The sequence below is a fragment of the Rhinoderma darwinii genome, chromosome 6, assembly GCF_050947455.1.
Source record: "Rhinoderma darwinii isolate aRhiDar2 chromosome 6, aRhiDar2.hap1, whole genome shotgun sequence".
Taxonomy (NCBI): Eukaryota; Metazoa; Chordata; class Amphibia; order Anura; family Rhinodermatidae; genus Rhinoderma; species Rhinoderma darwinii.
The window spans coordinates 3504126-3520991 of NC_134692.1; the positions used below are offsets into that span (position 1 = coordinate 3504126).

Here is a 16866-nt window from a genome sequence, read left to right on the forward strand (position 1 = left end):
TAATCCTGTATTATACTCCACTATTGATGGAGATTATTTCTTTATGTAAAGTATAAATTGGTTTTAGGATCAGTGCACCTAGAAGCACAATACTATGGCGGAGCTGGTTTCGCGTTGCGTCCCACGCATTTCTCCTGCACTTAACGTGAGACGATACATAGACAACAATTGTATCTTGTAATGGCGGTTTAGTGGCGGAGGGTTGATCGGCTTAGAGGGTTTGCTTCGTCTATTTGCCGTTTGAAAACCTGGAATCTGGAAGAAGAGGAGATTGGAAAGTTGCAGCGTGATGAGAAGCGATGTGTCAGCGTTCATTTTCCAGGCATGATTTAATTCTAGAGAAGGGCATTTTTCTATTTGCATCGGATTTCTGCAGTGATGTCTGATCGTCTGTCACGCTGGAGCTGAGATTACTGAAGATTTTGACGTGTTGAATTCCTTGCTAAGTATGAGCCTCCTATTAGCCGGCGCAGAGCCGCAACTTACAACCACCTGGGACAATCGGTGTGAAGCGCCAGCAGACGACAAGCAGATATAAGAGCAGCCTCCGTGTACACACATGAGATCCGGCTGCAGCTCGCCGTTTACCGGAGGCGGTTTGAACACATTGGGGTGTAGACATTTCTAGAGGTCCTCAGCACTGGAGATATGAGATTTCTCTAATCCCTGTCATTCATCTCATTGAAGAACACTAATGTCCCTACACTGAAATGGCTGATAACATGGAGCAATAAATGTTAGGTTGTATAGACATCTACAACAATAGAGGTAGGACCCAGATAGTTGGTGGGCTAATTTACAATCAATAGAAACAACTGCCGGCCGGCAAAGGCCCTTATTTTCCAACTACCAAATAGAAAAAATAACAACGTTTTATTAGGCTATTACAGCAAAAAGACGCACCACATAGAAATTAAAAGTTGGTGTACATATGGGGCAGTATTATAGTAGTTATATTCTTGTATATAGGAGGCAGTATTATAGTAGTTATATTCTTATATATAGGGGGCAGTATTATAGTAGTTATATTCTTGTATATAGGAGGCAGTATTATAGTAGTTATATTCTTGTATATAGGGGCAGTATTATAGTAGTTATATTCTTGTATATAGGGGGCAGTATTATAGTAGATATATTCCTGTATATAGGGGCAGTAGTATAGTAGTTACATTCTTGTATATAGGAGGCAGTATTATAGTAGTTATATACTTGTATATAGGGGCAGTATTATAGTAGTTATATTCTTGTATATAGGGGGCAGTATTATAGTAGTTATATTCTTGTATATAGGGGCAGTATTATAGTAGTTATATACTTGTATATAGGAGCAGTATTATAGTAGTTATATTCTTGTATATAGGGGGCAGTATTATAGTAGTTATATTCTTGTATATAGGGAGCAGTATTATAGTAGTTATATTCTTGTATATAGGAGGCAGTATTATAGTAGTTATATTCTTGTATATAGGGGGCAGTATTATAGTAGTTATATTCTTGTATATAGGGGGTAGTATTATAGTAGTTATATTCTTGTATATATGGGGCAGTATTATAGTAGTTATATTCTTGTATATAGGAGGCAGTATTATAGTAGTTATATTCTTGTATATAGGAGCAGTATTATAGTAGTTATATTCTTGTATATAGGGGGCAGTATTATAGTAGTTATATTCTTGTATATAGGGGGTAGTATTATAGTAGTTATATTCTTGTATATAGGTGCAGTATTATAGTAGTTATATTCTTGTATACAGGGGGCAGTATTATAGTAGTTATATTCTTGTATATAGGGGCAGTATTATAGTAGTTATATTCTTGTATATAGGGGCAGTACTATAGTAGTTATATTCTTGTATATTGGGGCAGTATTATAGTAGTTATATTCTTGTATATAGGGGCAGTATTATAGTAGTTATATTCTTGTATATAGGGGCAGTATTATAGTAGTTATATTCTTGTATATAGGGGCAGTAATATAGTAGTTATATTCTTGTATATAGGGAGCAGTATTATAGTAGTTATATTCTTGTATATAGGGGCAGTATTATAGTAGTTATATTCTTGTATATAGGGGCAGTATTATAGTAGTTATATTCTTGTATATAGGGGCAGTATTATAGTAGTTATATTCTTGTATATAGGGGCAGTATTATGGTAGTTATATTCTTGTATATAGGAGCAGTATTATGGTAGTTATATTCTTGTATATAGGAGCAGTATTATAGTAGTTATATTCTTGTATATAGGGGGCAGTATTAGTAGTTATATTCTTGTATATAGGGGGCAGTATTATAGTAGTTATATTCTTGTATATAGGGGCAGTATTATAGTAGTTATATTCTTGTATATAGGAGCAGTATTCTTGTATATAGGGGGCAGTATTATAGTAGTTATATTCTTGTATATAGGGGGCAGTATTATAGTAGTTATATTCTTGTATATAGGGGGCAGTATTATAGTAGTTATATTCTTGTATATAGGGAGCAGTATTATATATGTTATATTCTTGTATATAGGGGCAGTATTATAGTACTTATATTCTTGTATATAGGAGCAGTATTATAGTAGTTATATTCTTGTATATAGGGGGCAGTATTATAGTAGTTATATTCTTGTATATAGGGGCAGTATTATAGTAGTTATATTCTTGTATATAGGGGGCAGTATTATAGTAGTTATATTCTTGTATATAGGAGCAGTATTATAGTAGTTATATTCTTGTATATAGGAGGCAGTATTATAGTAGTTATATTCTTGTATATAGGGGCAGTATTATAGTATTTATATTCTTGTATATAGCGGGCAGTATTATAGTAGTTATGTTCTTGTGTATAGGAGCAGTATTATAGTAGTTCTATTTTTGTATATAGGAGCAGTATTATAGTAGTTATATTCTTGTATATAGGAGCAGTATTATAGTAGTTATATTCTTGTAAATAGGAGCAGTATTATAGTAGTAATATTCTTGTATATAGAGAGCAGTATTATAGTAGTTATATTCTTGTATATAGGGGGCAGTATTATAGTAGTTATATTCTTGTATATAGGGGCAGTATTATAGTAGTTATATTCTTGTATATAGGAGGCAGTATTATAGTAGTTATATTCTTGTATATAGGGGCAGTATTATAGTAGTTATATTCTTGTATATAGGAGCAGTATTATAGTAGTTATATTCTTGTATATAGGGGGCAGTATTATAGTAGTTATATTCTTATATATAGGGAGCAGTATTATTGTAGTTATATTCTTGTATATAGGAGCAGTATTATAATCGTTATATTCTTATATATAGGAGGCAGTATTATAGTAGTTATATTCTTATATATATATATATAGGGGGCAGTATTATAGTAGTTATATTCTTGTATATAGCAGCAGTATTATAGTAGTTATATTCTTGTATATAGGAGCAGTATTATAGTAGTTATATTCTTGTATATAGGGTGCAGTATTATAGTAGTTATATTCTTGTATATAGGAGCAGTATTATAGCAGTTATATTCTTGTATATAGGAGCGGTATTATAGTAGTTATATTCCTGTATATAGGGGGCAGTATTATAGTAGTTATATTCTTGTATATAGGGGGCAGTATTATAGCAGTTATATTCTTGTATATACTGGCAGTATTATAGTAGTTATATTCTTGTATATAAGGGACAGTATTATAGTAGTTATATTCTTGTATATAGGAGCAGTATTATAGTAGTTATATTCTTGTATATAGGGGGCAGTATTAGTAGTTATATTCTTGTATATAGGGGGCAGTATTATAGTAGTTATATTCTTGTATATAGGGGCAGTATTATAGTAGTTATATTCTTGTATATAGGAGCAGTATTCTTGTATATAGGGGGCAGTATTATAGTAGTTATATTCTTGTATATAGGGGGCAGTATTATAGTAGTTATATTCTTGTATATAGGGGGCAGTATTATAGTAGTTATATTCTTGTATATAGGGAGCAGTATTATATATGTTATATTCTTGTATATAGGGGCAGTATTATAGTACTTATATTCTTGTATATAGGAGCAGTATTATAGTAGTTATATTCTTGTATATAGGGGGCAGTATTATAGTAGTTATATTCTTGTATATAGGGGCAGTATTATAGTAGTTATATTCTTGTATATAGGGGCAGTATTATAGTATTTATATTCTTGTATATAGCGGGCAGTATTATAGTAGTTATGTTCTTGCGTATAGGAGCAGTATTATAGTAGTTCTATTTTTGTATATAGGAGCAGTATTATAGTAGTTATATTCTTGTATATAGGAGCAGTATTATAGTAGTTATATTCTTGTAAATAGGAGCAGTATTATAGTAGTAATATTCTTGTATATAGAGAGCAGTATTATAGTAGTTATATTCTTGTATATAGGGGGCAGTATTATAGTAGTTATATTCTTGTATATAGGGGCAGTATTATAGTAGTTATATTCTTGTATATAGGAGGCAGTATTATAGTAGTTATATTCTTGTATATAGGGGCAGTATTATAGTAGTTATATTCTTGTATATAGGAGCAGTATTATAGTAGTTATATTCTTGTATATAGGGGGCAGTATTATAGTAGTTATATTCTTATATATAGGGAGCAGTATTATTGTAGTTATATTCTTGTATATAGGAGCAGTATTATAATCGTTATATTCTTATATATAGGAGGCAGTATTATAGTAGTTATATTCTTATATATATATATATATATATATAGGGGGCAGTATTATAGTAGTTATATTCTTGTATATAGCAGCAGTATTATAGTAGTTATATTCTTGTATATAGGAGCAGTATTATAGTAGTTATATTCTTGTATATAGGGTGCAGTATTATAGTAGTTATATTCTTGTATATAGGAGCAGTATTATAGCAGTTATATTCTTGTATATAGGAGCGGTATTATAGTAGTTATATTCCTGTATATAGGGGGCAGTATTATAGTAGTTATATTCTTGTATATAGGGGGCAGTATTATAGCAGTTATATTCTTGTATATACTGGCAGTATTATAGTAGTTATATTCTTGTATATAAGGGACAGTATTATAGTGGTTATATTCTTTTGTATATAGGGCCAGTATTATAGTAGTTATATTCTTGTATATAGGGGCAGTATTATAGTAGTTATATTCTTGTATATAGGGGGCAGTATTATAGTAGTTATATTCTTGTATATAAGGGGCAGTATTATAGTAGTTATATTCTTGTATATAAGGGGCAGTATTATAGTAGTTATATTCTTGTATATAAGGGGCAGTATTATAGTAGTTATATTCTTATATATAGGGGGCAGTATTATAGTAGTTATATTCTTGTATATAGGGAGCAGTATTATAGTAGTTATATTCTTGTATACAGGGGGCAGTATTATAGTAGTTATATTCTTGTATATAGGGACAGTATTATAGTAGTTATATTCTTGTATATAGGAGCAGTATTGTAGTAGTTATATTCTTGTATATAGGGGGCAGTATTATAGTAGTTATATTCTTGTATATAGGGGGCAGTATTATAGTAGTTATATTCTTGTATATAGGGGCAGTATTTTAGTAGTTATATTCTTATATATAGGGGCAGTATTATAGTAGTTATATTCTTGTATATAAGGGGCAGTATTATAGTAGTTATATTCTTGTATATAGGGGCAGTATTATAGTAGTTATATTCTTGTATATAGGGGGCAGTATTATAGTAGTTATATTCTTATATATAGGGGGCAGTATTATAGTAGTTATGTTCTTGTATATAGGGGCAGTATTATAGTAGTTATATTCTTGTATATAGGGGGCAGTATTATAGTAGTTATATTCTTGTATATAAGGGGCAGTATTATAGTAGTTATATTCTTGTATATAAGGGGCAGTATTATAGTAGTTATATTCTTGTATATAAGGGCAGTATTATAGTAGTTATATTCTTATATATAGGGGGCAGTATTATAGTAGTTATATTCTTGTATATAGGGAGCAGTATTATAGTAGTTATATTCTTGTATACAGGGGGCAGTATTATAGTAGTTATATTCTTGTATATAGGGACAGTATTATAGTAGTTATATTCTTGTATATAGGAGCAGTATTGTAGTAGTTATATTCTTGTATATAGGGGGCAGTATTATAGTAGTTATATTCTTGTATATAGGGGGCAGTATTATAGTAGTTATATTCTTGTATATAGGGGCAGTATTTTAGTAGTTATATTCTTATATATAGGGGCAGTATTATAGTAGTTATATTCTTGTATATAGGGGGCAGTATTATAGTAGTTATATTCTTGTATATAGGGACAGTATTATAGTAGTTATATTCTTGTATATAGGAGCAGTATTGTAGTAGTTATATTCTTGTATATAGGGGCAGTATTATAGTAGTTATATTCTTGTATATAGGGGACAGTATTATAGTAGTTATATTCTTGTATATAGGGGGCAGTATTATAGTAGTTATATTCTTGTATATAGGGGGCAGTATTATAGTAGTTATATTCTTGTATATAGGGACAGTATTATAGTAGTTATATTCTTGTATATAGGAGCAGTATTGTAGTAGTTATATTCTTGTATATAGGGGGCAGTATTATAGTAGTTATATTCTTGTATATAGGGGGCAGTATTATAGTAGTTATATTCTTGTATATAGGGGGCAGTATTATAGTAGTTATATTCTTGTATATAGGGGGCAGTATTATAGTAGTTATATTCTTGTATATAGGGACAGTATTATAGTAGTTATATTCTTGTATATAGGGGGCAGTATTATAGTAGTTATATTCTTGTATATAGGGGGCAGTATTATAGTAGTTATATTCTTGTATATAGGGGCAGTATTATAGTAGTTATATTCTTGTATATAGGGAGCAGTATTATAGTAGTTATATTCTTGTATATAGGAGAAGCATTATAGTAGTTATATTCTTGTATATAGGGGGCAGTATTATAATATTTATTATCTTGTATATAGGGGCAGTATTATAGTAGTTATATTCTTGTATATAGGAGCAGTATTATAGTAGTTATATTCTTGTATATTGGAGCAGTATTATAGTAGTTATATTCTTGTATATAGGGGCAGTATTATAGTAGTTATAGTCTTGTATGTAGGGGGCAGTATTATAGTAGTTATATTCTTGTATATAGGGGCAGTATTATAGTAGTTATATTCTTGTATATAGGGGCAGTATTATAGTAGTTATATTCTTGTATATAGGGGGCAGTATTATAGTAGTTATATTCCTGTATATAGGGGGCAGTATTATAGTAGTTATATTCTTGTATATAGGGGGCAGTATTATAGTAGTTATATTCTTGTATATAGGGGGCAGTATTATAGTAGTTATATTCTTGTATATAGGGAGCAGTATTATAGTAGTTATATTCTTGTATATAGGGGCAGTATTATAGTAGTTATATTCTTGTATATAGGGGGCAGTATTATAGTAGTTATATTCTTGTATATAGGGGGCAGTATTATAGTAGTTATATTCCTGTATATAGGGGGCAGTATTATAGTAGTTATATTCTTGTATATAGGAGCAGTATTATAGTAGTTATAGTCTTGTATATAGGAGCAGTATTATAGTAGTTATAGTCTTGTATATAGGGGCAGTATTATAGTAGTTATATTCTTGTATATTGGGGGCAGTATTATAGTAGTTATATTCTTGTATATAGGGGCAGTATTGTAGTAGTTATATTCTTGTATATAGGGAGCAGTATTATAGTATATATTCTTGTATATAGGGGGCACTATTATAGTAGTTATATTCTTGTATATAGGAGCAGTATTATAGTAGTTATATTCTTGTATATAGGGGCAGTATTATAGTAGTTATATTCTTGTATATAGGGGGCAGTATTATAGTAGTTATATTCTTGTATATAGGGTGCAGTATTATAGTAGATATATTCTTGGATATAGGAGCAGTATTATAGTAGTTATATTCTTGTATATAGGGGCAGTATTATAGTAGTTATATTCTTGTATATAGGGGCAGTATTATAGTAGTTATATTCTTGTATATAGGAGCAGTATTATAGTAGTTATATTCTTGTATATAGGGTGCAGTATTATAGTAGTTATATTCTTGTATATAGGAGCAGTATTATAGCAGTTATATTCTTGTATATAGGAGCAGTATTATAGTAGTTATATTCCTGTATATAGGGGGCAGTATTATAGTAGTTATATTCTTGTATATAGGGGGCAGTATTATAGCAGTTATATTCTTGTATATACTGGCAGTATTATAGTAGTTATATTCTTGTATATAAGGGACAGTATTATAGTGGTTATATTCTTTTGTATATAGGGCCAGTATTATAGTAGTTATATTCTTGTATATAGGGGCAGTATTATAGTAGTTATATTCTTGTATATAGGGGGCAGTATTATAGTAGTTATATTCTTGTATATAAGGGGCAGTATTATAGTAGTTATATTCTTGTATATAAGGGGCAGTATTATAGTAGTTATATTCTTGTATATAAGGGCAGTATTATAGTAGTTATATTCTTATATATAGGGGGCAGTATTATAGTAGTTATATTCTTGTATATAGGGGGCAGTATTATAGTAGTTATATTCTTGTATATAGGGACAGTATTATAGTAGTTATATTCTTGTATATAGGAGCAGTATTGTAGTAGTTATATTCTTGTATATAGGGGCAGTATTATAGTAGTTATATTCTTGTATATAGGGGACAGTATTATAGTAGTTATATTCTTGTATATAGAGGGCAGTATTATAGTAGTTATATTCTTGTATATAGGGGCAGTATTATAGTAGTTATATTCTTGTATATAGGGAGCAGTATTATAGTAGTTATATTCTTGTATATAGGAGAAGCATTATAGTAGTTATATTCTTGTATATAGGGGGCAGTATTATAATATTTATTATCTTGTATATAGGGGCAGTATTATAGTAGTTATATTCTTGTATATAGGAGCAGTATTATAGTAGTTATATTCTTGTATATAGGAGTATTATTATAGTAGTTATAGTCTTGTATATAGGAGCAGTATTATAGTAGTTATAGTCTTGTATATAGGGGCAGTATTATAGTAGTTATATTCTTGTATATTGGGGGCAGTATTATAGTAGTTATATTCTTGTATATAGGGGCAGTATTGTAGTAGTTCTATTCTTGTATATAGGGAGCAGTATTATAGTATATATTCTTGTATATAGGGGGCAGTATTATAGTAGTTATATTCTTGTATATAGGGGGCAGTATTATAGTAGTTATATTCCTGTATATAGGGGGCAGTATTATAGTAGTTATATTCTTGTATATAGGAGCAGTATTGTAGTAGTTATATTCTTGTATATAGGGGCAGTATTATAGTAGTTATATTCTTGTATATAGGGGACAGTATTATAGTAGTTATATTCTTGTATATAGGGGGCAGTATTATAGTAGTTATATTCTTGTATATAGGGGCAGTATTATAGTAGTTATATTCTTGTATATAGGGAGCAGTATTATAGTAGTTATATTCTTGTATATAGGAGAAGCATTATAGTAGTTATATTCTTGGATATATGGGGCAGTATTATAGTAGTTATATTCTTGTATATAGGAACAGTATTATAGTAGATATATTCTTGTATATAGGAACAGTATTATAGTAGATATATTCTTGTATATAGGGAGCAGTATTATAGTAGTTATATTCTTGTATATAGGGGCAGTATTATAGTAGTTATATTCTTTATATAGGAGCAGTATTATAGTAGTTATAGTCTTGTATATAGGAGCAGTATTATAGTAGTTATAGTCTTGTATATAGGGGCAGTATTATAGTAGTTATATTCTTGTATATTGGGGGCAGTATTATAGTAGTTATATTCTTGTATATAGGGGCAGTATTGTAGTAGTTATATTCTTGTATATAGGGAGCAGTATTATAGTATATATTCTTGTATATAGGGGGCACTATTATAGTAGTTATATTCTTGTATATAGGGGGCAGTATTATAGTAGTTATATTCTTGTATATAGGGTGCAGTATTATAGTAGATATATTCTTGGATATAGGAGCAGTATTATAGTAGTTATATTCTTGTATATAGGGGCAGTATTATAGTAGTTATATTCTTGTATATAGGGGCAGTATTATAGTAGTTATATTCTTGTATATAGGAGCAGTATTATAGTAGTTATATTCTTGTATATAGGGGCAGTATTATAGTAGTTATATTCTTGGATATAGGGGCAGTATTATAGTAGTTATATTCTTGGATATATGGGGCAGTATTATAGTAGTTATATTCTTGTATATAGGAACAGTATTATAGTAGATATATTCTTGTATATAGGAACAGTATTATAGTAGATATATTCTTGTATATAGGGTGCAGTATTATAGTAGTTATATTCTTGTATATAGTGAGCAGTACTATAGTAGTTACATTCTTGTATATAGGAGCAGTATTATAGTAGTTATATTCTTGTATATAGGGGGCAGTATTATAGTAGTTATATTCTTGTATATAGGGGCAGTATTATAGTAGTTATATTCTTGTATATAGGGGGCAGTATTATAGTAGTTATATTCTTGTATATAGGGTTCAGTATTATAGTAGATATATTCTTGGATATAGGAGCAGTATTATAGTAGTTATATTCTTGTATATAGGGGCAGTATTATAGTAGTTATATTCTTGTATATAGGGGCAGTATTATAGTAGTTATATTCTTGTATATAGGAGCAGTATTATAGTAGTTATATTCTTGTATATAGGGGCAGTATTATAGTAGTTATATTCTTGGATATAGGGGCAGTATTATAGTAGTTATATTCTTGGATATATGGGGCAGTATTATAGTAGTTATATTCTTGTATATAGGAACAGTATTATAGTAGATATATTCTTGTATATAGGAACAGTATTATAGTAGATATATTCTTGTATATAGGGTGCAGTATTATAGTAGTTATATTCTTGTATATAGTGAGCAGTACTATAGTAGTTATATTCTTGTATATAGGGGCAGTATTATAGTAGATATATTCTTGTATATAGGAGCAGTATTATAGTAGATATATTCTTGTATATAGGGGCAGTATTATAGTAGTTATATTCTTGTATACATGAGGCAGTATTATAGTAGTTATATTCTTGTATATAGAGAGCAGTATTATAGTAGTTATATTCTTGTATATAGGAGCAGTATTATAGTAGTTCTATTCTTGTATATAGGAGCAGTATTATAGTAGTTATATTCTTGTATACATGAGGCAGTATTATAGTAGTTATATTCTTGTATATAGAGAGCAGTATTATAGTAGTTATATTCTTGTATATAGGAGCAGTATTATAGTAGTTCTATTCTTGTATATAGGAGCAGTATTATAGTAGTTATATTCTTGTATATAGGAGCAGTATTATAGTAGTTATATTCTTATATATATATATAGGGGGCAGTATGGGATTCAGTAATACATGTGTTATAAAATATTGTCATGTGATATAATTGCGGCACCAGTGGTGTTAATGTCAGTAGTGAGTGGAGTTTAGCCTCTTTAGAACTTTTTTTACTCCTCCTATCCACATTTGTTTCATTTCTTGGTCTTTTCCTGTGACAATTTGCATTTGGTTTAAATGTATTTGTCAGGTCGTTTTTCTGATTTTTCATCTTAACTGTTCACTGCTGCGGTTTTGGTACAGTTCTCGGCCAGAGGTGCAGTGTACTGGAATGCAAACATCAGCCGGCTGCCAAGGAAAACCGACCTGAACTTTCATATGGTTTCTGTTACAAGAAAGCTGCAGCTCAGGAAATGAGTTTTTCTTTTTCTCTGTTCGTAGTCTGACACCTCTGAGCACCGAGCGCCAGACACGTTACTAGAGAAAAGATTTACTTGAGAATTTATGATCCGCTGTACACAACAAAACAGAACGTGGTGCCGAGCTGTCAGTGAGTTTATTTCGCTATTTATGTAGCGCAAAACCTATTCTGCGGTGGTAGACGGTCTGTATTCACCTGGATGGAAGAATCTGCCTATCTATATTCATCCAGATCGTGCTGTAGATGTGACCATTTGTTATACTGCGGTCATTCTGCGGAGACGTAGCACGATAGAGCGTAATATACGTGTCGAGATTTTTCCCGTAATGTGACCCCATACAATTTTATAATATTATAGTATGAAGCAGATTTTCGGTGCAGAATCCTCATGGCCTCACAATGACCTTGATAAAACCGCGAAGAGGCCTGAGAACTTCCAATGTAAAGCCGTGTGATTTGTACCTCACATCTATATTATGCGCCTGATAATGGCGGTACGAGGATGGGATAAAACCTGTATTTCTCGTAATTACATGGTGAGGATCTAGAGTTGATGTTGGGGAGGGGCACAGGAGACATTTTCTGCCTTACCTGCATTTTTCTGTTGATACTGAACCCCCGAGTGTCCGACCCTGCAGCAGACGTGACTTCTTTTTTCCGTCACTGTGCACATTTATCCTCCTTCCGCAAGCTGCGGCTTCCCGGGATATTCTTCCGTATGAAACGTGCGCCCTCTAGCTGCGGTGGTGGGGGTTACATGTTGTGCCATCAACTACAATGTAACGTGAAGTGACCAAAATCGAATTGTAACTGATGACGATGGATAAATGTTCACAACTGATGAGGACGTCACAATGAATAAAGGAGTTTTGTCTCCGTCTTCATTTTTATAGGGTGTCGGAGACCATTCACCCCCTATAAACGACGGTCCGGGGGCAGAGCCTGAAACTTTCGTGTCTCCTGTTTCTAGAAAACTGTAATTAAAATGTAGCGATGCTCCGGTCACATGTTCTGTACAGTGGAGTGTTGCAGGGTTAGGGGGCTGTCGCATCTACGTGTTTGCTTACTGCGCTCGTTTTATGCTAATTATATGCTCATTCAGTGTTAATGAGTCTTTCGGCACTTTGCCCGTCTAATACCCCCTCCCCCATCCCTTTTACCGCTGCATTAATGGCGCCATTTCCTGTTCTTTATAATTGAGGATAATTTGTTTAGAAACGTGTGAATTATTTGCATCTTTTAAGCAACATTCATATGATTTGTATTTTACTTTAATGATTTATGATTTGATGTCTGATTGAAGTGTTAAGAATATGAATCTGACCTCGCCCCCTCTGGCCACACCCCTTATATACACATTGATAAACGTGCCGCACGGCTCCGTAACGCATTTGCGCCACTTTTTGTTTTGTCGCATTGTATTTCAGTCCATCATTGACGAGCCTTACTATGAGAAATGTCTGAATAGCCCCGCCCCTTCTATAATCACCGCCTCCTTGCTCCGCCCTTACGGCCCGGGACATCTATAACATTAAAGAAACTACACAGTATGTCGAAAGGGTTAAGATTCCCCAATAAAACGTCCATCACCAGTTCAAAGAGAAGGAAATATTCCTTCTCACCTTCAATAATTCATGGTATAATAAAAGATTCAGCGGGTCCGTTGTATTCCGCACATTCAGCGCTTTGTTCCTCCCTCCATGTTGTATGAAGCGTCTTGGAGAGGTTTTTCATGCTGATCGGCAAAGTTCACAACACTTCATAGTGAGAGAAGGTTTTCGGGCTGTGTAGGGATTGGTCAGGCTCTCGTCACTTTGTCGGACGGGACGGATTGTATGACCGATCATGTGACCGATCGGTTGTACAGAATGAAAGATGTCCGTATGATGAGCGGATGACAGAACGGAGGCGAATAATGCAGCAGAACGTACAACTCGATGGCTAAAATAACGTGCAGCAAAAGGGACAAGAGCCCAATGCCCTGTTCACATCTCCCATGTGAAAAAAAGGCATAACGTGCAGTTTACGTCTTTTTGTGGAATCCGGCGGGATGGAATAGCGCAATATACTGACTATTTCATACCTAAAAAAAAAGTATACCAGTTCAACGGAGGCCAAAAGGACGCTCTTTCGGCCTCTCTCGGAATAATGAAGCCATATGGACGCGTCTACTGTGTATGTGACCGTTTTCCTGAGGGACACGCTAGACCTAGGAAACCGCGATATGTGAGCAGGGCCTTCGCTTTCCTTGGTTCCACTGTTTTGGGGTTTTAACCTGTCAATCATTCTGACATTCTTGTATCTTTTTTCCTGCAGGAATGGCGGCTGGACTCCATGGTCCTCTTGGGCGCAGTGCAGCACGTCCTGCGGGATCGGCTTCCAGGTGCGGCAGAGGACGTGTAGTAACCCTGCTCCACGATTTGGAGGAAGAGTGTGCGTGGGACAGAGCAGAGAGGAACGGTGAGAACCCCCTTATTGAAACGGCTTTGTTCCTCCGCTCCACGGCAGCTATCATGGCGGTTAGGGGGTTAATAACACAGCGGTATCTGCGCATTTAAAATAATTGTCTGTCACTTTGTTGCTCCTGTAACCATTCAGATAAAGGCCGGCGCCATTAATTATTCAGTATTCCCCGAACCGCTCAGAGATCGTATCATTACCGCGATCTCGCTGCATTTCCTTATAATAACCAGATAAAATCTGCTCCTCCGATCTCAACTTAGTAAACAAACAGCAGTTCATTAATGACTTTTCTGTAATAACAGATTATTTGCTGGGAAAGCACTTAATCATGAGTCCGGCCTGCAGTGGTAGAAAGGAGGCCGTCATCTCCGGGCCCCTGATTCTGGGGGCCAGAGACTCCGTTGTAACTTAGTGTGCATGCACCTTTAAATGTTTTCTGACATGTCATTTGGAAGATTGGTGGGGTCTAAGAGCAGGGTACGGGGCTCTTCTACCAAGGGCTGTACTCTGGCTTATATCCATCACTTCACATTTTATATATTGAATTAATTGTGCCACTGTGTACATTCATGATATTACTGATCCTGTATTATACTCCAGAGCTGCGCTCACTATTCTGCTGGTGGAGTCACTGTGTACATACATTACATTACTTATCCTGTGCTGACCCTGAGTTATATCCTGTATTATACCCCAGAGCTGCACTCACTATTCTGCTGGTGGAGTCACTGTGTACATACATTACATTACTTATCCTGTACTGATCCTGAGTTACATCCTGTATTATACTCCAGAGCTGCACTCACTATTCTGCTGGTGGAGTCACTGTGTACATACATGACATTACTGATCCTGAGTTATATCCTGTATTATACTCCAGAGCTGCACTCACTATTCTGCTGGTGGAGTCACTGTGTACATTACATTACTTATCCTGTACTGATCCTGAGTTATATCCTGTATTATACTCCAGAGCTGCACTCACTATTCTGCTGGTAGAGTCACTGTGTACTTACATTACATTACTTATCCTGTACTGATCCTGAGTTACATCCTGTATTATACTGCAGAGCTGCACTCACTATTCTGCTGGTGGAGTCACTGTGTACATACATTACATTACTTATCCTGTACTGATCCTGAGTTATATCCTGTATTATACTCCAGAGCTGCACTCACTATTCTGCTGGTGGAGTCACCGTGTACATACATTACATTACTTATCCTGTACTGATCCTGAGTTACATCCTGTATTATACTCCAGAGCTGCACTCACTATTCTGCTGGTGGAGTCACTGTGTACATACATTACATTACTTATCCTGTACTGATCCTGAGTTATATCCTGTATTATACTCCAGAGCTGCACTCACTATTCTGCTGGTGGAGTCACCGTGTACATACATTATATTACTTATCATGAGCTACATCCTGTATTATACTCCAGAGCTGTACTCATTTATGACCTGGTTATTGTTGGAAACAGTCAGCAAGCTTGTGGACAGACTAAGAGTTTATCTGAACTCCTATAATTCAGGGAGGGGGGTGCAGTTACTTTCTCCTATATCCAATAGCTGTTTAGTGCCTGATGTAAAGATGACATTTCCCAGAATGCAATTCACGAGATAAAGTTCTGTGCGGACCCTTCTCATGCAGCGGGCTTGTGGTTGTACAGACCTGGATGAACTTGTTGACCTGTTTGTTCAGTTTTACTTGGACACAATAACGGCGTCCGTGTCGCGTTTACTCGGAGGTCGTCAGTGATTAAGACGCTGGAACGGTGTCATGTAATATTGATATAAAATGCTAATGTCACGCGGGACGGCCGCTCCGGGCTCCTCACGTCTGGCAATGGACACAATTCATTTGCTTCTGCTGTTGAGTTTATTTAGGGTGTTTAACCCCGGGCAGGCGGCGCAGCCGTTCTGACCTTTTACCGGATTTCACATGGAAACCAGAAAGGGCGCCGGGTTCGTCAATATTCTGCTAATTGTGCTAATCCGCTGCTCTCTGGCGTCGTCCTCTCTGCCCTTTCTCATTAGTCGTCCTCCTGGAGCCGCTCCCTCATATATTAGCGGATAATGGCCTCACTTTTACTTTCTCGATGACTCGGTTATTTGTAGGGTTTCCGGATGATGATTGAATGTTTTTCAGTTTGGAGCTTCTGCTGCGTCTGTGAATAATGCGCGTTTTATAGACTGATATGTCAATTCCTATAATCAAGATTATTTCCATCCTTCCACTTGTATATGAGCGCTGCTCGCCACTGGTGGGCCAGACCTGTTGTAATGGGCTGATGAACCGGGAATCTGGTCCAAGGTCTGATCCCACCGAGGTCTGAATGTTCCTGTGGTCAGATGATGATCAGGCAGAGATGCGTCTCATTAAAGGGCCGGTCCAGACTCTATAAAGCAGAATCATTGTTGAATGAAAAGTTCTGCAACTTTCCAATATACTTTAATTTCAGTTCCTCGCAGATCTCTGCTTGCTTTCAGTGAACAACATTTTCTAAAGGCGGAAAACATGATACGACCAAGTTAGGCAATTTTCTGCAAGGTAAAAACAGCAGCACAAATCTTTGAGGTTGTTACAAAGTATCAGT

At 34.3% G+C, this 16866-nt stretch overlaps 1 protein-coding gene across 6 annotated transcripts in view; it reads left to right on the forward strand.

Annotated features, from left to right (window-relative positions):
* SEMA5B (semaphorin 5B) overlaps window positions 1–16866 on the forward strand; it is a 259077-nt gene that overhangs the window by 222740 nt on the left and 19471 nt on the right. For all 6 annotated transcript variants that reach the window (XM_075829034.1, XM_075829039.1, XM_075829038.1 and 3 more), the window contains one exon: window positions 14118–14261. In XM_075829034.1, coding sequence (XP_075685149.1) covers window positions 14118–14261 — 144 coding nt within the window. The remainder of the gene's footprint in view (window positions 1–14117; window positions 14262–16866) is intronic.